Here is a 22401-nt window from a genome sequence, read left to right on the forward strand (position 1 = left end):
TCCTCAGCACCACATTCTTACCTCGGTTGAAGAACATGTACCTCACCACTGAGGTTTTGGTCATGATTTTGAAGGGGTGGCCACTCAGAATAATTCTCTTCACCACCACTCTGTCAGGGTCAGCCTTCAGCACCGAGCCTGTTGCAATCAGGTCGTGCATACCTGTGACCCAGGAGCACGGGACAGAAACACAAACAGTGATACATCAGTGAGCAGCTGTAAACACAGACCACCGCCCCGCACCGACCATACCGCCCACCTCAGCGAGGCAGGGACACAATCCACATCTCCCTCACATGCCCATTCCAAGTAAACACTTTTCCCGTGACTATGTTGTAAGCACTGGGAGGCTATTCCTTCAGAGCGGCATCCACACTCCATCTGTCCTGAAACCAGCTGATCGGGAGTTGGTTATGGACAGCAGCAATAGCACAACATCCTTTTCACAAGCTACGTGGCACTGAGGTCAACCCCACATCATCCAGTACAAACACTGCCTCCCCATTCACTGTACCGAGTAGAGGCACCCACACCTACTAAACAGGCAGCAGATTAACAGATAACCCCTGTCGCCCATGGCAATACATTGCCCACCCAGAGATGATCTCACGCACACCCACTTCCAAACAAACTCCGGGACGCACAGGCACCCACCGCCTGACGCACAGGCACCCACCGCCTGACGCACAGGCACCCACCGCCTGACGCACAGGCACCCACCATTCATCCTTTGTTTGAACATCAAGACAGAAGCTGGAGGAAAGGTGATTGGTCCGTACACGCTGCCCACCACAGTGGTGTTGGATCGCATAAAACGCTCACATTTGAACTTGTTAGCTGCGGGAGAATAAAGGAAATGGTTAAAAAAGGAGCAACAGACTTCACATTTCCACAATAATTCACATTGAATCCTACACTGCAAAAGGAGGCCATTCCACCCAGAGTCTGCACCGACAATGATCTCACCCATTCCCGTAACCACACACATTTACCCATCTAATCCCCTGACATGAGGGGCAATTTTAGCGTGGCCAATCAGCCTAACCCACACATCTTCAGACTGTGGGAGGAAACCAGAGCACCCGGAGGGAATCCACGCAGACACGAGGAGATTCCACACAGTCAGTGATCCAAACCAGGAATTCAACCCTGGAGCTGTGAGACAGCAGCGCTAACCCACTGTGTCACCATGCCCCCCGGGAATCGAACCCGGGTCCCTGGAGCTGTGAGACAGCAGCGCTAACCCACTGTGTCACCATGCCCCCCGGGAATCGAACCCGGGTCCCTGGAGCTGTGAGACAGCAGCGCTAACCCACTGTGTCACCATGCCCCCCCCCCGGGAATCGAACCCGGGTCCCTGGCGCTGTGAGACAGCAGCGCTAACCCACTGTGTCACCATGCCCCCCGGGAATCGAACCCGGGTCCCTGGAGCTGTGAGACAGCAGCGCTAACCCACTGTGTCACCATGCCCCCCGGGAATCGAACCCGGGTCCCTGGCACTGTGAGACAGCAGCGCTAACCCACTGTGTCACCGTGCCCCCCGGGAATCGAACCCAGGTCCCTGGAGCTGTGAGGCAGCAGCGCTAACCCACTGTGTCACCGTGCCACTGGGATTGAACCCGGGTCCCTGGCGCTGTGAGGCAGCAGCGCTAACCCACTGTGTCACCGTGCCACTGGGATTGAACCCGGGTCCCTGGCGCTGTGAGACAGCAGCGCTAACCCACTGTGTCACCGTGCCCCCGGGAATCGAACCCGGGTCCCTGGCACTGTGAGACAGCAGCGCTAACCCACTGTGTCACCGTGCCACTGGGATTGAACCCGGGTCCCTGGCGCTGTGAGACAGCAGTGTTAACCCACTGTGTCACCGTGTCCCCGGGAATCGAACCCGGGTCCCTGGCACTGTGAGACAGCAGCGCTAACCCACTGTGCTGGGCATCCTCAGGTATGTGAATCGCAGCAAATTATTGCTTTTGAAGAACAATCACTGTTCATCTGGAGGCAAATAAGCCAGGCACTCGATGTACACGATAGTCCCGTTAACATTATCATGGAAACAGATCAGCTCTTCAGAAACTTGGCCAGAGAGATTTATTCAACATTTGACCCAAAAACTTTGTACCAAAGGTCAGTGCACCCCACGCCCTCCCACCCACCCAACCTCTGACAGCACAGCGCCCCCCACCCGCACTGACCCTCTGATGGCGTGGCCCCCCCCCACCCCCCCCCTGTACCGACCCCCTGACGGCGCGGCGCCCCCTCCGCACCAACCCTGACGGCGCAGTGCCCCCCCCGTACCGACCTCCTGACGGCGCGGTGCCCCCTCCGCAGCATCTTCTAGTGATCAACTAGAAAATAAAACCAGCTGGGGACAGGATCTGGTTTGGTACCGTTCCACAGAGTGAGGTGCTGCCAGTTCACACACCTGCTGTGTGCTGTGAATAGATAGGAGGAGCCCGGAATCTTCTGCAGCCGCAATGGAAAACCATCTCCTCCTTGGACTGGATTGGCTCAGCATTGCTCGGATGTCTCCGGAGAAGGAAATGAAGCACTGACATCTGTAAGACACAGAGAGAGAGTGAGATCTCAGAGAGACAGCTGAGCAGGCAGGGCTAATCTTTTACCCTCCTCACATATTCACTACGATAAAATTAAACTGATATACCAATTCAACAATTCTAAAACGGCCCCCTGAAATCATCCTCACCCGTCACTGTATAACACTGGGGTACAGTACTGGTGGGGACGGGTCTGTCCCTGTGTAACACTGGGGTACAGTACTGGTGGGGACGGGTCTGTCGCTGTATAACACTGGGGTACAGTACTGGTGGGGACGGGTCTGTCTCTGTATAACACTGGGGTACAGTATTGGTGGGGACAGGTCTGTCGCTGTATAACACTGGGGTACAGTACTGGTGGGGACGGGTCTCTCGCTGTATAACACTGGGGTACAGTACTGGTGGGGACGGGTCTGTCGCTGTATAACACCGGGGTACAGTACTGGTGGGGACGGGTCTGTCGCTGTATAACACTGGGGTACAGTACTGGTGGGGACGGGTCTGTCGCTGTATGACACTGGGGTACAGTACTGGTGGGGACAGGTCTGTCACTGTATAACACCGGGGTACAGTACTGGTGGGGACGGGTCTGTCACTGTATAACACTGGGGTACAGTACTGGTGGGGACAGGTCTGTCACTGTATAACGCTGGGGTACAGTACTGGTGGGGATGGGTCTGTCACTGTATAACACCGGGGTACAGTACTGGTGGAGATGGGTCTGTCCCTGTATAACACTGGGGTACAGTACTGGTGGGGATGGGTCTGTCACTGTATAACACTGGGGTACAGTACTGGTGGGGACAGGTCTGTCTCTGTATAACACTGGGGTACAGTACTGGTGGGGACGGGTCTGTCGCTGTATAACACTGGGGTACAGTACTGGTGGGTACGGGTCTGTCTCTGTATAACACTGGGGTACAGTACTGGTGGGGACGGGTCTGTCCCTGTATAACACTGGGGTACAGTACTGGTGGGGACGGGTCTGTCGCTGTATAACACTGGGGTACAGTACTGGTGGGGACGGGTCTGTCGCTGTATAACACTGGGGTACAGTACTGGTGGGGACGGGTCTGTCGCTGTATAACACTGGGGTACAGTACTGGTGGGGACGGGTCTGTCACTGTATAACACTGGGGTACAGTACTGGAGGGGACGGGTCTGTCCCTGTGTAACACTGGGGTACAGTACTGGTGGGGACGGGTCTGTCGCTGTATAACACTGGGGTACAGTACTGGTGGGGACGGGTCTGTCTCTGTATAACACTGGGGTACAGTATTGGTGGGGACAGGTCTGTCGCTGTATAACACTGGGGTACAGTACTGGTGGGGACGGGTCTCTCGCTGTATAACACTGGGGTACAGTACTGGTGGGGACGGGTCTGTCGCTGTATAACACCGGGGTACAGTACTGGTGGGGACGGGTCTGTCGCTGTATAACACTGGGGTACAGTACTGGTGGGGACGGGTCTGTCGCTGTATGACACTGGGGTACAGTACTGGTGGGGACAGGTCTGTCACTGTATAACACCGGGGTACAGTACTGGTGGGGACGGGTCTGTCACTGTATAACACTGGGGTACAGTACTGGTGGGGACAGGTCTGTCACTGTATAACGCTGGGGTACAGTACTGGTGGGGATGGGTCTGTCACTGTATAACACCGGGGTACAGTACTGGTGGAGATGGGTCTGTCCCTGTATAACACTGGGGTACAGTACTGGTGGGGATGGGTCTGTCACTGTATAACACTGGGGTACAGTACTGGTGGGGACAGGTCTGTCTCTGTATAACACTGGGGTACAGTACTGGTGGGGACGGGTCTGTCGCTGTATAACACTGGGGTACAGTACTGGTGGGTACGGGTCTGTCTCTGTATAACACTGGGGTACAGTACTGGTGGGGACGGGTCTGTCCCTGTATAACACTGGGGTACAGTACTGGTGGGGACGGGTCTGTCGCTGTATAACACTGGGGTACAGTACTGGTGGGGACGGGTCTGTCGCTGTATAACACTGGGGTACAGTACTGGTGGGGACGGGTCTGTCGCTGTATAACACTGGGGTACAGTACTGGTGGGGACGGGTCTGTCACTGTATAACACTGGGGTACAGTACTGGAGGGGACGGGTCTGTCACTGTATAACACTGGGGTACAGTACTGGTGGGGACGGGTCTGTCACTGTATAACACTGGGGTACAGATCTCACCCTACTCCTATCCTCCCACCTTTGCCCGTTTCCTATCCCTGCAAGAGAGAGACACACAACTACCCCCTTCCCCCTAGACTCTACCTTTTGCTCGTGTGGCAACAGGGTGAAGAGGACCAGGGGGACCCCAACTTTGACACTCTCCATCACGGATATTGGCACGTTGCAGATATGGATTGTGACGTACCAGCCGGGCTGTGCACATGAAATAAAACATAACAGGTCAGTGGAAGGAGAAAGGCCATGAACACATTAAGCAGCAGCTACAACCCCAGCACACACACTGACACGTAAAAATTCCAATCCTTATATCAGCTGATGTGAAACTGCTCTCACAGACTGTGCCAAACAGGCATCAGAGTGTGACAAGTGAGGGATTTTCACTAACTTCACTGCAGTGTTCGTGTAAGCCTACTTGTGACACTAATAAATAAACTTCAATCCCAGGTTCTGGCATCAATTTGTGCCCAGTCCAATATCTCAGCTGGCACTGTAGTGGGTGAGAGGCAGCCAGGAGTCCTGCAGGTTCCTACCAGCTGAGGAACATACGTGGATGCACATGGAAGAGTTTGGAATGAATGGGAGGCCAGCACACACTGTCTCATTCACACATGAGGAGGTCCTGTGGATCTGTACCCCAGCAAGAGTCAGCATCTCCCCGGGGAACGAGAAACAGGAGAACACTGCAGCCCTCAGGACGACTCCATCACCTCTTCCTTGGATCACTTCAACAATGTATTTATTGTACACGGATCACAGTAAAGAGTTGTGTGCAGGTTAGCAAAGTCTCTGACGTGATCCTGCTCACCCATCTTTACACTGTCGCTCAGTAACTCCAGCTGGTGCGCCTGTTACACATGCAATAATCTCGTCAGAAAGCTCTGCATATTTTTGTATTAAATATACAAAATAACAATACAGACTCTGACCAATACAAAGGCACGAGGACCGTAGACTAAGGTTAAGCAGTTACACACGGGACACTGCCCAAGGCAGAACCACACTCTCCAAATAAAACACCCTATCTGGCTCTGTTCAAATCCTTTCCATCAGCACAGCACCTGTAACACTGCCAGTTTTCAACCCCATTGCTACTCACCTGCTTGCGTAACCCACAGTCTAATCTATCTTGTACAGAACATGAAAGGACCCTTCACACTCAACCCCCCCCTCTCCGAGTTACCATGGCACCTTCCTCCTCTTCCTCAATCTGATTGAAGATTCTTTTCTTTGTTCTGGTGAAGTTCTGAAACTGGAAAATCCGGGCGTAATCCCGTGGCAGGTTCTCTTTGGGATCCCAGGGCGATGTTCGGAAACTCTTCAGGCCTCTGTATTTCTGAAACCTGCAGAGGATCGAGAAATATGTCCAGGGTAATCAATTGCTGCTTCAGGCACTAACCACACCATTCGGCTGCTTTTGAAAAGTTTAAAGCTTATTTATTAGTGTCACAAGTAAGCTTACATTAACACCGCAATGAAGTTACTGTGAAAATCCCCTAGTCGCCACACTCCAACCCCTGTTCGGGCACACTGAAGGAGAATTTAGCATGGCCAATTCATCCTAACCAGCACATCTTTCTGATTGTGGCAGGAAATGGAGCACCCAGAGGAAACCCACGCAGACACAGGGAGAACATGCAGACTCCACACAGTCACCTGATGCTGGATTTGAACGTGGGACCCTGGAAGGGTGAGGCAGCAGTGCTAACCAGCTTGTCAATTACCCAAAACATGTTTCAATCTGCTTACTGGCCATGCTGTGACGGGAGACAGTGCCCCTCCTATCTACTCCAAACCTCTCAAGTAGACTTTTGAGGAGGAGAGGTCATTATTACCACTGGTATAATATCATGCACTCAGATTAACTTCAGCAAAATACACCACAGGGAACGTAAGCAACACTAAACCATCAAAAAGACAGGAATTTTAACTATTGGCAGCAGATTATATACTCCAACCAAAGGGGTGACATTCAGAGTCCATTCTTTCCCCTCTCCCCTGTGTCCCCAGTCTTTATCTGTGAACCAGGACAATGCAGAATGAGTTGCTGCTGAACTGTGCAGGGTGTAATTCAGCTGAATGAGGCCTGCTTTCACCTTGTGTGTGCAAGTGAGAAAACACATGCAGGAGGCAACAAACATACTCACGACGGAGTGGTCAGTCAGACTCGGAACAAAGCCTGCACTCAGCATCACTCAATACCACCCACCCCACAGAGAGGGACATGAGGTAACAGACACTCACCGAACTCGAGCAGCCACATCTTTCGGAGTGTCCACCTCATCAGGGAACATTTCATCCATCCGTTCCTGCTTGTACTTTTCCAACATCACCCGCTCCTCCTCTTCATCAATCTTTTCATCGTAATGATCATCGCGAACACTTTCTGGAACAGTCAGGGTTTCACATTCCTCCCCAATCTCTTCTTCATCACCACTCTCATCGCTGGCCTGTAGGGAGGGATTAACAGAACACATTAGCTGCTGGGGTGGCATGAACCTTTCCTACGTATGTATCCAGTGGTAGCGGTAGGCATGGCTCTGTTAATTTAACATTCACAGAGTATAAAGTATTCAGAAGTACAATCAATCACTGCTGTTATTGAGGCAGAGGCAGTGACTGCAACCATTACAATTCTCCACCAACAGCAACAAGATCAATGGGCAGCCTGCAGTGTCTGGCTGGGTCTGATATTGCAGGATACGGGCCAGGATACCAGCCCACCATCTCACAGAGTTACTGACCATTCACGTACAGCTTAACTGGTGGAACAACTTCTACACTGTTGCACTCCCTCAGTACTACACATGCTGCCTGATGTGTCTGTGGGGGACTGAGGCCTCACCTGGTATAACTTTACTAAATATACAGAAATGTGCTCATTGCTGTCCTTCAAAATTTCAAATCGGACAAAGACCAAAAATGTCTGAATCTGTGTCTGTGTGCAAACCCAAACAAAAGAAGCTACCTGGAACATCCAGGAATCAGGGAAACTCACATCGCTATCCCTGAAGAGCCATTCGGGGGACATGGAGTTGGGGGTAGGGTGTTAGCGTGGATAGAGGATTGATTGTCAAATAGGAGGCAGAGAGTGAGGGTCAATGGGTGCTATTCGGATTGGCGGTTGATGACTAGTGGAGTGCCCCAGGGGTCGGTGCTGGGGCCTCAGCTATTTACCATTTATATAGATGATCTGGAGGAGGGAACCGAGTGTATGGTGTCGAAATTTGCTGATGACATCAAGATTGGTGGAACGGCAAATTGTGCGGAGGGTGTGGAGAGTCTGCAGAAGGATCTAGATAGGCTGGGCGAATGGGCCAGGAAATGGCAAATGGAATTTAATGTTGGCAAGTGCGAGGTGGTCCACTTTGGTAGGAATAATGGTAGGAAGGATTATTACTTACGTGGTGAAAAACTGCAGCAGGCGACGGTGCAGAGGGACCTCGGGGTCCTTGTGCATGAGTCACAAAAACCCAGCCTGCAGGTGCAGCAGGTGGTCAGGAAGGCGAATGGGATGCTGGCCTTCATAGCAAGAGGGATTGAATATAAAAGTAGGGAGGTCTTGCTGCGGCTGTATAGGGCATTGGTGAGGCCGCAGCTGGAGTACTGTGTGCAGTTTTGGGCGCCGTACTTACGCAAGGATATTTTGGCCTTGGAGGGAGTGCAGAGGAGGTTTACTAGGCTGATTCCGGAGTTGAGGGGGTTGAGCTATGAGGAGAGGCTGAATAAACTAGGCTTATACTCGTTAGAGTTTAGAAGAATGAGGGGAGATCTCATTGAGACGTATAAGATGATGAATGGGATGGATAGGATAGAGGTGGAGAGACTCTTCCCGCTCAGAAAGACTAGGGGGCACAGCCTCAAGATAAAGGGGGGGCGGTTTAGAACGGAGTTGAAGAAGAACTTCTTCACTCAAAGGGTGGTGAATCATTGGAATTCCCTGCCCGTTGAAGTGGTGGAGGCTGCCTTGCTAAATATTTTTAAGACGCGGGTTGATGGGTTTTTGATAAGAGAGGGGATTAAGGGTTATGGGGAGAGGGCGGGAATGTGGAACTGAGCCACGACAGATCAGCCATGATCTTATTGAATGGCGGGGCAGGCTCGAAGGGCTAGATGGCCTACTCCTGCTCCTATTTCTTATGTTCTTATTCATGACCCCTGTAGGCTGCACAGACCAAATTCAAGTTTCAGTTTATTTATTAGTGTCACAAGTAGGCTTACATTAACACTGCATTGAAGTTACTCTGAAAATCTCCTAGTCGCCACACTCCTGCGCCTATTCGGGTACACTGAGGGAGAATTTAGCACGGCCGATGCACCTCACCAACACATCTTTCACCCGGAGGAAACACACACTGACACAGGGAGAACGTGCAGACTCCACACAGACAGTGATCCAAGCTGGGAATCGAACCCGGTTCCCTGGCATTGTGAAGCAGCAGTGCTAACCACCCCAAATAAGCTATACAAAGACCACCTGCCTTTCATAACTCAGGCTGGCCAACACAAGTCTGTTCATCTGCTAAGAAGGGAATAATAGTAGGAGGGATTACTATTTAAAGGGCGAAAAGCTGCAGCATGCTACGGTGCGGAGGGACCTGGGGGTCCTTGTGCATGAGTCGCAAAAACCCAGCCTGCAGGTGCAGCAGGTGATCAGGAAGGCAAATGGGATGCTGGCCTTTATAGCGAGGGGGATTGAATATAAAAGCAGGGAGGTCTTGCTGCAACTGTACAGGGCACTGGTGAGGCCGCAGCTGGAGTACTGTGTGCAGTTTTGGTTACCGCACTTACGCAAGGATATTTTGGCCTTGGAGGGAGTACAGAGGAGGTTCACTAGGCTGATACCGGAGATGAGGGGGTTGGACTATGAAGAGAGGCTGAATAGGCTGGGTTTGTACTCGTTGGAGTTTAGAAGGATGAGGGGGGATCTTATAGAGACATATAACATAATGAAGAGGATGGATAGGGTAGAGGTAGAGAGATTCTTCCCGCTCAGAAAGGACAGCAGGACTAGAGGGCAAAGCCTCAAGATAAGTTGTGGGGGGAGGGGGCGCAGTTTAGAACGGAGTTGAGGAGGAACTTCTACACTCAAAGGGTGGTGTATCTCTGGAATTCTCTGCCCGTTGATGTAAGAACATAAGAACATAAGAACATAAGAAATAGGAGCAGGAGTAGGCCATCTAGCCCTTCGAGCCTGCCCCGCCATTCAATAAGATCATGGCTGATCTGTCGTGGCTCAGTTCCACTTTCCCGCCCTCTCCCCATAACCCTCAATCCCTTCTCTTATCAAAAACCCATCAACCCGCTTCTTAAAAATATTTAGCGAGGCAGCCTCCACCACTTCAACGGGCAGAGAATTCCAGAGATTCACCACCCTTTGAGTGAAGAAGTTCCTCCTCAACTCCGTTCTAAACCGCCTCCCCTTTATCTTGAGGCTGTGCCCCCTAGTCCTACTGTCTTTTTTGAGCGGGAAGAGTCTCTCCACCTCTATCCTATCCATCCCATTCATCATCTTATACGTCTCAATGAGATCTCCCCTCATTCTTCTAAACTCTAACGAGTACAAGCCTAGTTTATTCAGCCTCTCCTCATAGCTCAATCCCCTCAACTCCGGTATCAGCCTAGTAAACCTCCTCTGCACTCCCTCCAGGGCCAAAATATCCTTGCGCAGGTGCGGCGCCCAAAACTGCACACAGTACTCCAGCTGCGGCCTCACCAATGCCCTATGGTGGAGGCTACCTCGCTAAATATATTTAAGACACGGGTAGATAGGTTTTTGGTAGGCAAGGGAATTAAGGGTTATGGGGAGAAAGCGGGAATGTGGAACTGAGCCACTTCAGATCAGCCATGATCTTATTGAATGGCGGGGCAGGCTCGAAGGGCTAGATGGCCTACTCCTGCTCCTATTTCTTATGATGTTCTGATGAAACTCCCTTTCAATTTTTAACGGTTCAGGCATTTAACCAGCTCTGGGACCTAGACAAGGGATATGCATCAAAGACAGTGTGATGGGGTGGAGTCATGTGGCATGGGCCGCTGGCTTGTGAACTACAAAATCTCTGTCTATGATTTATCAACTTGTTAACAGCCTTACAGGAAAGGAGCTCTGCCCTGGTTGTTCTGGAGGTTTACAGCATGGAAACAGACCTGTTGGCCCAACTGGTCCATGCTGCCCTTCTTTTTAAACTTCTAAGCTACTCCCAATTGCCTGCATTTGGCCCATATCCTTCTATACCCATCGTACCCATGTAACTGTCTAAATGTTTTTTCTAAAAAATAAAATTGTACCCCCCACCACCTCTGGCAGCTTATTCCAGACACTCACCAGCCTGTGTGAAAAAACTGCCCCTCTGGACACTTTTGTATCTCTCCTCTCTCACCTTAAACCTATGCCCTCTAGTTTTAGACTCCCCTACCTTTGGGAAAAGATATTAGCTATCTAGCTGATCTATGCCCCTCATTATTTTATAGACCTCTATAAGATCACCCTTCAGCCTCCTACGTTCCAGAGAAAAAAGTCCCAGTCTATCTAGTCTCTCCTTATAACTCAATCCATCAAGTCCCTGTAAATCTTTTCTGCACTCTTCCTAGTTTAATAATATCCTTTCTATTATAGAGTGACCAGAACGGTACACAGTTGGTCTCATCTACAGTGCTTCTGCTGGAAGCGCCGTACCATCAGCTACAAGACTGATTCTTCCCTGCGTACTGATCTCACTGTGCAAAGTCAACACCACTGGAAAAGTGAATTATCCTGCATCGGTTTCAGCTCATCGACCGCTGTGAAGGAGTTGTACACCCATAACCTCACGTCCCAGCATATTCCCCACTCTAGCATTACCACCAAGCCAGGGGAACAACCCTGGTTCAATGAAGAGTGCAGGGGGGGCATGCCAAGAGCAACACAAGGCATTAAAAACATAATGTCAACCTGGTGAAGCTACAACACTGGACTACTTGTGTGCCAAACAGCATACATAGCAAGTAATAGGCTAAGCGATCCCACAACCAATAGATCAGATTAAGCTCTGCAGTCCTGCCACATCCAGTCGAGAATGGTGGTGGACAATTAAACAACTCACTGGAGGAGGAGGCTCCACAAATATCCCCATCCTCGATGATGAAGGAGCCCAGCCATTTTAGGTCTTTGTCCAGTTTGGAATGTTTAGGGATAGCGATGACTACAACACGCTTGTGTACCTGATCCACAGGGTCCTCTTAATTGTCCCCAGGGACAGCTGTCATTTCCCGAAGCCCCCACGAGGCTGACAGTCACTGACCCACTCACTGGACACAGCACATTTCCCACCCCCACTTCCAGTCAACTCCCAGGGAAATTAGGGACATTGTACTGCACGGACATTACACTTAACACAGTGAATGGGAAGCTTAGACTGTGCAGAAAAAGTTAAGACCTTAAAGCAGAGCATTTGGAGTTAAACAGTGTTGTTTCCTGGTACTGGGTCAATTGGAACTACGTTCCACAACAAGACAGGTTTTGTTGTTTAGAGATGGTTATATTGTAAAGACTGCAGGGCTGAAATATCCACTCACCTGTGACAGTGTCTCTCCCATTAACTCATCCTCCTCCATATCTTCATCGCTTCCTTCCTCCTCATCTACTTCCTCATCATCCAGGATCCAGGCGGCCTGGTAATCTGACGTTCCTTTCGGAACCTTCCGAACAATCTTCCGGCTTTCCTTAAGTGCGTCTGAAATAGTGAGATGGGCAGAGCTGTGAGTGACGTTGGAGTTACCAAGGAACCAGGTCAAGGAGAGGACAATGATGTCTCAGTTTTCCAAACTCCAGTTCCTGAGATGTGCGACTGAAGGCAGGGCTGTGGCATCACTAGTCAACAACAAGCTGGTCGGCAGCAGCATTGTCACATAGCTCAGAATGAACAAACCGAGACAGCCAGCAGCACAGCTCTGCAAATACTGACCTGCCTGCTCTCTTAGCAGGAGGAGTGAGGGAGTGTGGAGACAAAGCACTGAAACTCAATGACAGACATGGAGGAAAGCACAATACTTTATAAATAAAACTCAGCCCCACAATGCGCATTTGATAAATTTCTAATCAAGATAATCTGATGTGACTAATCAGAGTGAAGGATGGGAGTTTGCAGTTTCTGTAAAACTCTGCTGCATTGTTTAAACAATCCAGCTCCACACTGACTAAGCTGAACACTAGGGTGATAGAATCATGTGAATGATTCTATCAGTGTTCAGGGCTACACTCCTCTCCTTCCCTGGGACCAGGCCTCCATCTTGCTTGACATTGCTCTGCGGAGCTCTCTCTCTCTCTGAACACTTTCACCCTCACCACCTTACAGCTGTGAGGCATTCTGGATAGGTTTCACTTTGGAACATTGCCACAGAAAAGATTTGGGGAAAATGTTACACCACAGCACTGGAGAGTGATAAGGTCTGTCTGTATAGGATCCTCTCCACTGAGTGTAAAATAGACATAAAGAACACAGCACCACAGTAACCGTTTTTAAAACATAAATCATTGTGATTTGAGAGTCTGGCTCCAAGAATAGCAGTTATTACCCACTCTCCACTGCCAGGAGATGGCATTGAGCTTTCTCCTTGAACACCACATGAAGGTGTTCAGTAAATCCCAGGCTGCCGTTATCATCAGTTTCAGTGCGCGAGTACCCACCCTCAGCCTCCTGCAGTTCCTCATCGGTTGGCCAGGTCTGCTCCCCTTCCATCGGATCTGGAACCACTTCCGACTCAAGCGATTCCTGCTTCCTGGGATCTGCTTTCATGAGAACTTTCATGTCCTCCTCCATCTCGGTACAGAGGTCCTATCAAAGGAAGAAGATTCTCATCAATAGCTCGAGGATCGAGAGATTCTAGCTCACCCCATTGGTCACATCTTTCCAACTTCCGCCGTGTCAGTCACAAATTTTCTCACCAGATTTTTCCGCCCTCCATGAAATAAATCCCAGAAATATCACCAAAGACAATTGTGACAAATTTTCAAAACTGCCCCTCATTGTCCATCACTTTCCATGAGAAATATTTCCAGTTCTAATAGAAGTTGTAAAGACAGCCTTCTGCCAGTGAGGGCAGTGCATCAACATTAGTGGGACTGTTTATAGGTTAATATGTTTCCATCAGTGGTTAGTGGGAATGCGTTCAGGAAAATGTGTTTCCATTATAAATACGTAAATAGGAATGACACAACTGGTGAAAAGTGTAACTACAGAGTGATAGCTTTATACAGATCAGTGACATTTTATGTAGCTGTCTCTAATATATAACACACACTCCCACAGTCCAGAGATGTGCAGGTTAGGTGGATTAGCCCTGATTACGGAGATAGTGCAGAGGGGTGGGCATGAGTAAAATGTTTTTTGGAGAGTTTGTGCAGACTCAATGGGCTGAGTGGCCTCCTTGACGTTATTAGGATTCTACCGTTCATTTTTATCGATGATTAATTTCTTTCCCACACATTCCACACCCTGAAAGGCAAATTCAACAATGACTTTCAAATAGGAATTAGATAAATAACAAAGAGAAAAACCCGAGAACTATGGAGGAGAGAGCAGGAATTTGACAATTCCAAACAACCAGCACAGACACAAAGGGCAAGCTCATCCAGTCCCGCTACCATTAACCGCGCTTCCCTCGTTCACACCCTCTCCTGCTGGGGATCCCATGGTGGCAGCGGGTCACCGTTGGCAGGACCAAAAAATCCCTCAACTGGGCAGGTCGCTGTTGGCATATCCCAGCCAATGGACTGAATGGTCTCCAATGCTGGAAGACTTTCTAATTCTAAGCATTGGGAGTGCTCCAGTGAATTGTCCTTTACTCACTCTCATCTCGGCGTCCTCTCTTCTCTTTGTAACTTTGGGATTGAGGGGCATGGGGTCAGGTGGACCATCAATTTGACACATCTGGAAATCTCCATGCCCCACGATGTGAACCAGTCTATTCACATTCAGCCCACGTCCCCGGACATAACCGGACACCTTCAGCGTTCCCACCAGCCCATTCTCATTTCCAGCCTCGAAGGCCACTTGCTCAGCCAATAAGTAGGATCGGCGATCGCGGAAGGTGATGTGCCGCTGTTTCTGCGTGGCAATGTGTCTGATAAGCAGCACAGACTCCTGCTCAGTGTCCAGGTGAAAGAGTTTGGCATCAAAAAAACGTTTCTCCAGCATTTTGCTCAGGTTTTTCTTGGTATCAGTTCGCTTCTTGATGGGAAGATCGTTAATTCCCTGCACCACAAACACTGTGAGGCGACAGTCAGTTAGAAAGGTAGCACCATTCACTTAGGAATGACAAGCCCTCAACTTCCTCCCTCAGTCCATGCTAAGCAGCAACAGAAGGAGCAATATTAGCAACAGGAAGAGCCACTATACCCTTTTAATTGGATCTCAATCTCACCCACCATGCCCCATGCAGAGGAATCTCAACAAGCTGCACCAGGAAGAAGGCCTTAATATTGATCACACAGCTGCTCAAATTATACAAAAGCTTTTAATTCTTATCTATTACAATTAGAACTTGATTATTTTTTAAATTTTTATATTTGGGATTTGAGCCACATTGGTTAAAGCCAGAAGTCTCTATTGCCCAACCCTAGTTGCCCTGCAACAGCAGGGATAGGATGTCTCTGGGTCAGAAGGCAGTTATGTTGGTATGGGAATGGAGTCACGTATAGGCCCAGATCGGGGAAGGATGATAAGTTTCCTTCTCCAATGGACATCAGTGACCCAGCTGGGACATTCCAATCACATACATTGACAATTCTTTTTAAAACTAAATTTGAATTAGTATTTAAACTCTCTCTTTCAGGTTGCTAATTCAGTAATGAATCCTCTAAAGCTATCACTTTCCAGACAGAATATGTAGCAGCCAGTCTACATACCATGGCTAGGGAGGCCCTGTGCAAACAGGCAGGAGAGACAGAAGTCCCCATAACTGTCCCAGCCCTCATATGGATCCAGAACAAACATCAGTGTGTCTGCAACTTTAGCCAGGTCGAGAACTGCATGGATATCACCTAGAAAAACAACAGAAAGCAATGTGGCCATTCAGCACTGTTAGATGTCCTGCCATTGAATTTCATCACCGTTTATCTAAATCTTAAACATCTTCATTCACCTTAGCTCAAATCATCAATATCCAAATCCCACAACATATCAAGTTTGAAAGTTCCAATCGATTGGCAGCTTTGTGGGCAGAGACCGACGGAGTGCTCCCTGACACTGCCAGAGAACTCAGCTGGTGGTTTCAAAGAAAGGCAGGCAAGGTGAAGGATGGGCTGCTGACCTGCGATTGTTTGGGATACTGAAAGTACATGATCAGCCATGAACATATTGAGCGGTGGTGCAGGCTCGAAGGCTCGAACGGCCTCCTCCTGCTCCTATTTTCTATGTTTAACAGTTCCATTTGAACTGTTAAACATTCTACGAAAAAGAGAAGGCTGCTGCTAAATAATCAGCTGTGTGACCAGTCAGGCATGCTGTCCCACTGCTGCTTTCAGGTGAAGAGGAAAACAGCAAGGCCCAGCACTGTGAATACCTGGCTTTTTGGCACAGCCTGTAGCACACACATGATCCACAATCAGTGAATGTAGCCCAGACCAACATGCAAACTAGCCTCCCATCCACTGACTCCACCTGCACTTCCCGTTGCCTCGGAAAAGCAGCCAGCATAATTAAGGACCCCACACACATAAGAACATAACATAAGAACATAAGAAATAGGAGCAGGAGTAGGCCATCTAGCCCTTCGAGCCTGCCCCGCCATTCAATAAGATCATGGCTGATCTGTCGTGGCTCAGTTCCACTTTCCCGCCCTCTCCCCATAACCCTTAATCCCCTCTCTTATCAAGAACCCATCAACCCGCTTTTTAAAAATATTTAGCGAGGCAGCCTCCACCACTTCAACGGGCAGAGAATTCCAGAGATTCACCACCCTTTGAGTGAAGAAGTTCCTCCTCAACTCCGTTCTAAACCGCCTCCCCTTTATCTTGAGGCTGTGCCCCCTAGTCCTACTGTCTTTTTTGAGCGGGAAGAGTCTCTCCACCTCTATCCTATCCATCCCATTCATCATCTTATACGTCTCAATGAGATCTCCCCTCATTCTTCTAAACTCTAACGAGTACAAGCCTAGTTTATTCAGCCTCTCCTCATAGCTCAACCCCCTCAACTCCGGTATCAGCCTAGTAAACCTCCTCTGCACTCCCTCCAGGGCCAAAATATCCTTGCGCAGGTGCGGCGCCCAAAACTGCACACAGTACTCCAGCTGCGGCCTCACCAATGCCCTATACAGCTGCAGCAAGACCTCCCTACTTTTATATTCAATCCCCCTCGCTATGAAGGCCAGCATCCCATTCGCCTTCCTGACCACCTGCTGCACCTGCAAGCTGGGTTTTTGCGACTCATGCACAAGGACCCCGAGGTCCCTCTGCACCGTCGCCTGCTGCAGTTTTTCGCCACGTAAGTAATAGTCCTTCCTACCATTCTTCCTACCAAAGTGGACCACCTCACACTTGCCAACATTAAATTCCATTTGCCATTTCCTGGCCCATTCGCCCAGCCTATCTAGATCCTTCTGCAGACTCTCCACACCCTCCGCACAATTTGCCTTTCCCCCAATCTTGGTGTCATCAGCAAATTTCGACACCCTGCACTCGGTTCCCTCCTCCAGATCATCTATATAAATGGTAAATAGCTGAGGCCCCAGCACCGACCCCTGGGGCACCCCACTAGTCACCAACCGCCAATCCGAATAGCACCCATTGACCCCCACTCTCTGCCTCCTATTTGACAACCAATCCTCTATCCACGCTAACACCCTACCCCCAACTCCATGTCCCCTGACCTTCTGCAATAACCTCTTGTGAGGTACCTTGTCAAACGCCTTCTGAAAATCCAGAAAGACCACATCCACCGGCTCTCCTCTATCCACTGCCCTAGACACATCCTCATAGAACTCCAGTAAATTTGTCAGACACGACTTCCCTTTAATGAAACCGTGTTGCGTCTGCCCTATCAAGCAATTCCCTTCAAGATGCCTCGCAATTTCCTCCTTAATGACGGATTCCAACATTTTACCTACCACAGACGTTAAACTAACCGGCCTATAATTCCCCGCCTTTTGCCTGGCACCCTTCTTAAACAACGGCGTAACATTAGCCGTTTTCCAATCTTCCGGCACTTCCCCGGAATCCAGCGACGTCTGGAAAATAACCACCAAGGCATCCACTATAACCTCCGCCATTTCTTTCAGAACCCTCGGATGCATTCCATCCGGTCCTGGGGACTTGTCCACAATCAGCCCCTCCAGTCTGTCGAGCACCACCTCTCTAGTAACAGTAATGTCATTAAGACCCTCCAGTCCTACCACCTTTCCATCGCTAACACCCGGCAAATTATTCACGTCCTCCTCCGTGAAGACAGAAACAAAAAAGTTATTCAAGACCTTCGCCATATCCCCATCCCCTACCACTAGCTCCCCTTTCTCATCCTCTAAAGGACCAACGTTCACCCTAGCCAGCCTCTTCCTTTTTATATATTTATAAAAACTCTTGCTATCCTTTTTTATATTAAGCGCTAGCCCAGCTTCATAGCTTCTCCTACCCTCCTTTATCAACTTCTTTGTCAATCTTTGTTGACATTTAAACCTTTCCCAATCCTCTTCTCGCCCACTGCTCTTAGCTACTCTAAATTCCTCCGCTTTTAATTTAACACTTTCCTTCACCTCCTTCGTTATCCACGGCTTATTACCTCTCCTCCTACTGTCCTTTTTGACCATCGGAATAAATTTCTGCTGAGCACCAAGAAAGATCTCCTTAAAGATCCTCCACTGCTCCTCAGCAGTCCCTGGGCATTCTTTCTTCCACCTTCTTCAGCCATGAAAAAGATACAAAAGTCTGATGTCACGTACCAACCAACTCAAGAACAGCTTCTTCCCTGCTGCTGTCAGACTTCTGAATGGACCTACCTCGCATTAAGTTGATCTTTCTTTACACCCTAGCTATGAATGTAATACTACATTCTGCACATTCTCGTTTCTTTCTCCCCACGTACTCTATGAATGGTATGCTTTATCCATATAGAGCGCAAGGAACAATACTTTACATTATATCTAATACATGTGACAATAAATCACATTTGGCTCAGAACTACTTGAATTATTAATTAAAAACACCGTCCCTTAGCCTGAACTACACAACCGTAACTCAGTTTAACAGTCTAACCTGCCAGTCTCACTCCAGAATCTCCTCCCTGCTGGGAATGTCACCCATTGAGGCTTCCCCTTCCCGCAAAATGACACAAACAGAAAATAGAAAATCACCAAAAACATACACTTAAATCTCGCTGAATTAAAGGGTTCAGTAAATATCACAGATTAATTACACGGGCTGCAGTATGTCACACAGACATCAGACTTGAAGCACAGGCTCAACTAACCAGCAGTGACCAACCTGTCACTCACCTGCATTCACTCCAGTGAAGTAGAACCTCTGTTTGAATCTGGGACAAACTAACCCAAAACATTCACCACTATCATCATGTTTGCACACGCTCACGATCTCGCTGCTCTGAATCAGCCTCAGAGAATCCTGGGCGCTGGTACCACTGTGCAGCACGATTACCCCCACCAGATGGGGAGGACCATCTTTACTGCCCAGAAACCTCTTCTCTGTCAGCACCTGCAGGAGAAACAAACATTCAGAAATTCACTGCAGCCTGGGCCACAACTCACACACCTTTATTAGATTTCAGCCTCACGGCATTCTTGCCATTTCATAGAAAAAAGAACAACAGGATTATTTTTTGATAGCAGCGTGGGATGCTGAGAAAACTGAGGTGGGGGAGTGCTGAATTTGGGGAGGGGGGGTGGGGACGGGATTTGGGGAAGGGGGAGGGGGGTGGGGACGGGATTTGGGGAGGGGGGAGGGGGGATGGGGACGGGATTGGGGGAGGGGGGTGGGGACGGGATTTGGGGAGGGGGGAGTGGGACGGGATTTGGGGAGGGGGGAGTGGGGACGGGATTTGGGGAGTGGGGACGGGATTTGGGGAGGGAGGAGGGAGTGGGACGGGATTTGAGGAGGGAGGAGGGAGTGGGACGGGATTTGAGGAGGGAGGAGGGAGTGGGACGGGATTTGAGGAGGGAGTGGGACGGGATTTGAGGAGGGAGTGGGACGGGATTTGAGGAGGGGGGAGGAGGAGGGGATTTGGGAAGGGGGGGGAGGGGATTTGGGAAGGGGGGGGAGGGGATTTGGGAAGGGGGGGGAGGGGATTTGGGAAGGGGGGGGAGGGGATTTGGGAAGGGGGGGGAGGGGATTTGGGAAGGGGGGGGAGGGGATTTGGGAAGGGGGGGGAGGGGATTTGGGAAGGGGGGGGAGGGGATTTGGGAAGGGGGGGAACTCACCGCCTCCCTCTTCTGCTGCCGGATCTGATTTGCTCGGTGTCGGCGATCATGTTTCTTCAGGTCCTTCCGCACCTTCTTGCTGATGGTTTTCACATTAACTCTGCCTGCGAATAAAAACAACCCATAACCACGGATACCAGGGAACGCGCCCCCCTCCCGCTCCCGCTCCCGCTCCCTCCCCCCCCACAACGAGGGAACGCCCCCGTCCCCAATGAAGGGAACACATGTCTCGCACTCCCTCCCTAATCAGGCCCCACTCCCCTTCCCTCCCCCAGGGCCGCTCCCTCCGGATCTGTTACCTCCGCTCTCCCGTTTCACGCTGCCCTTGGTACGGTGCCGGCCGGGTTTGTGCTGCTTGTTGGGCTGTTTGAACTTCCCGGGCCGGTGTGGCTCCGGCTTCACTGTCGCACCACCCACCATCTTAACAAGGAGCTTCCGAGAGACAGCAAGAGGTGACGTATAGCCTCCTGGGAAACTGGAGGAGTCCGCCCGAGCACACCATCCTGGGATACTGGAGGAGTCCGCCCGTTCACAGCATTCTGGGATACTGGAGGAGTCCGCCCGATCACAGCATCCTGGGATACTGGAGGAGCGGCCGGGGGGAGGGGGGAGAGAAAGAATGTCCAGTATTTAATGTAATTTATTGCTTTTTTTCATAAGAACTATAAGAAAGAAATTGCTGCAACTTCTCCTCTAATAATCATTTAGAGCCAGCTGGAATTCTATACTTTCGACCTAAAATAACAGGAGTTATTGGCAGTGTCGGGTAGGCTGTCCAGGGTTAAGTTGTTGTTGACGCCCATGTTACTGTGCAGAAAGAGGCCATTCAACCCATCGTGTTGGTGTCGACCCAAAGAAGAGAAAAGCTGATTTAGTGGCTTATTTTAATCCTACTTTCCAGCACCTGGTCCATAGCCTTGCAGGTTCCACCACTTAAGATGGAGATCCAGGGACTATTTAAATAAGTTAGCCTCTTCAGCCTCAGCCACTGACCTCGACAGAGAATTCCTCACCATCGCCACCCAAATTGTGAAAAAAACTTTCTGCAAATCCCCTCTAAATCCTTCCACCAATCACCAGGCAACTGACTCTTCATAATTCTGTACATCTCAATTAGATCACACCTTACTCTCCTCTGTTGTAACATAAACAAACCTAGCCTATCCAACCTCCTCATAGCTGCCAGTTTTAAACCCTGGCAACATTCTTACAAATAAAAGCGAAATACTGGAATCTGAAACAAAAATGGAAAATGCTGGAAAATCTCAGCAAGTCTGACAGCATCTGTGGGGAGAGAATAGAGTCAAAGTTTTGAGCCGAGATGACCCTTCATCAGAGCTGAGAGCAAGGAAAATCAGCAGAGATTTATACTTCTAAATCTCTGCACTCTGTCCAGAGTCTTTATGCCTCTGGCCCCACTACACTTTGCCTACCGCCGCAACAGGTCCACAGCAGACACCATCTCCCTGGCCCTGCACTCAACCTAGATAACGACACCAATATCAGACTCCTATTTATCGACAACAGCTCAACCTTCAACACTATTATTCCCATGAAACTCATCTCCAAACTCCATGGCCTGGGCCTCGGCTCCTCCCTCTGGATCCTGAACTTCCTAACTCACAGACCACAATCAGTAAGGATAGGCAACAACACCACCTCCATGATCATCCTCAACACCGGTGCCCCACAAGGCTGTGTTCTCAGCCTCTTACTATACTCCTTATACACCTATAACTGTGGCCAAATTCCCCTCCAATTCGATTTTCAAGTTTGCTGATGACACCACCGTAGTGGGTTGGATCTCAAACAATGACGAGACAGAGTACAGGAAAGAGTTAGAGAATCTGGTGAACTGATGCAATGATAATAATCTCTCCCTCAATGTCAACAAAATAAAGGAGATTGTCATCAACTTCAGGAAGCATAAAGGACAACATGCCCCTGTCTACATCAATGGGAACAAAATAGAAACGGTCGAAAGCTTCGATTTTTAGATGTCCAGATCACCAACAACCTGTCCTGGTCCCCCCATGCTGACACTGTAGTTAAGAAAGCCTACCAATGCCTCTACTTTCTCAGAAGACCAAGAAAATGGATGAAGGAATACAGTATCAAGGGTAGGATTCTTCGCTGGGTTGAAGAGCAGAAGGATCTTGGGGTCCGGGTCCACAGGACTCTTAAATCGGCCTCGCAGGTGGAGGATGTGGTCAAGAAGGCGTATGGTGTACTGGCCT

General features: G+C 49.7%; 1 protein-coding gene across 1 annotated transcript in view; it reads right to left on the reverse strand.

Annotated features, from left to right (window-relative positions):
* tsr1 (TSR1 ribosome maturation factor) overlaps positions 1 to 20619 on the reverse strand; it is a 27527-nt gene extending 6908 nt beyond the window's left edge. Inside the window, exons 1-13 of the mRNA XM_080210853.1 lie at positions 20464 to 20619; positions 20165 to 20268; positions 19226 to 19442; positions 15648 to 15782; positions 14590 to 15008; positions 13428 to 13575; positions 12317 to 12474; positions 7007 to 7212; positions 5946 to 6105; positions 4847 to 4957; positions 2423 to 2555; positions 721 to 837; positions 22 to 162 (exon numbers count right to left, since the gene is read on the reverse strand). Of these exons, the coding sequence (XP_080066979.1) occupies positions 22 to 162; positions 721 to 837; positions 2423 to 2555; positions 4847 to 4957; positions 5946 to 6105; positions 7007 to 7212; positions 12317 to 12474; positions 13428 to 13575; positions 14590 to 15008; positions 15648 to 15782; positions 19226 to 19442; positions 20165 to 20268; positions 20464 to 20584 (2170 nt within the window). The 5' untranslated portion in view covers positions 20585 to 20619. The remainder of the gene's footprint in view (positions 1 to 21; positions 163 to 720; positions 838 to 2422; positions 2556 to 4846; positions 4958 to 5945; positions 6106 to 7006; positions 7213 to 12316; positions 12475 to 13427; positions 13576 to 14589; positions 15009 to 15647; positions 15783 to 19225; positions 19443 to 20164; positions 20269 to 20463) is intronic.
* Between the last annotated feature and the right edge of the window lie 1782 nt (positions 20620 to 22401).

This window comes from Carcharhinus amblyrhynchos, chromosome 23 (genome assembly GCF_965287045.1).
Source record: "Carcharhinus amblyrhynchos chromosome 23, sCarAmb.v2.hapA, whole genome shotgun sequence".
Lineage (NCBI taxonomy): Eukaryota > Metazoa > Chordata > Chondrichthyes > Carcharhiniformes > Carcharhinidae > Carcharhinus > Carcharhinus amblyrhynchos.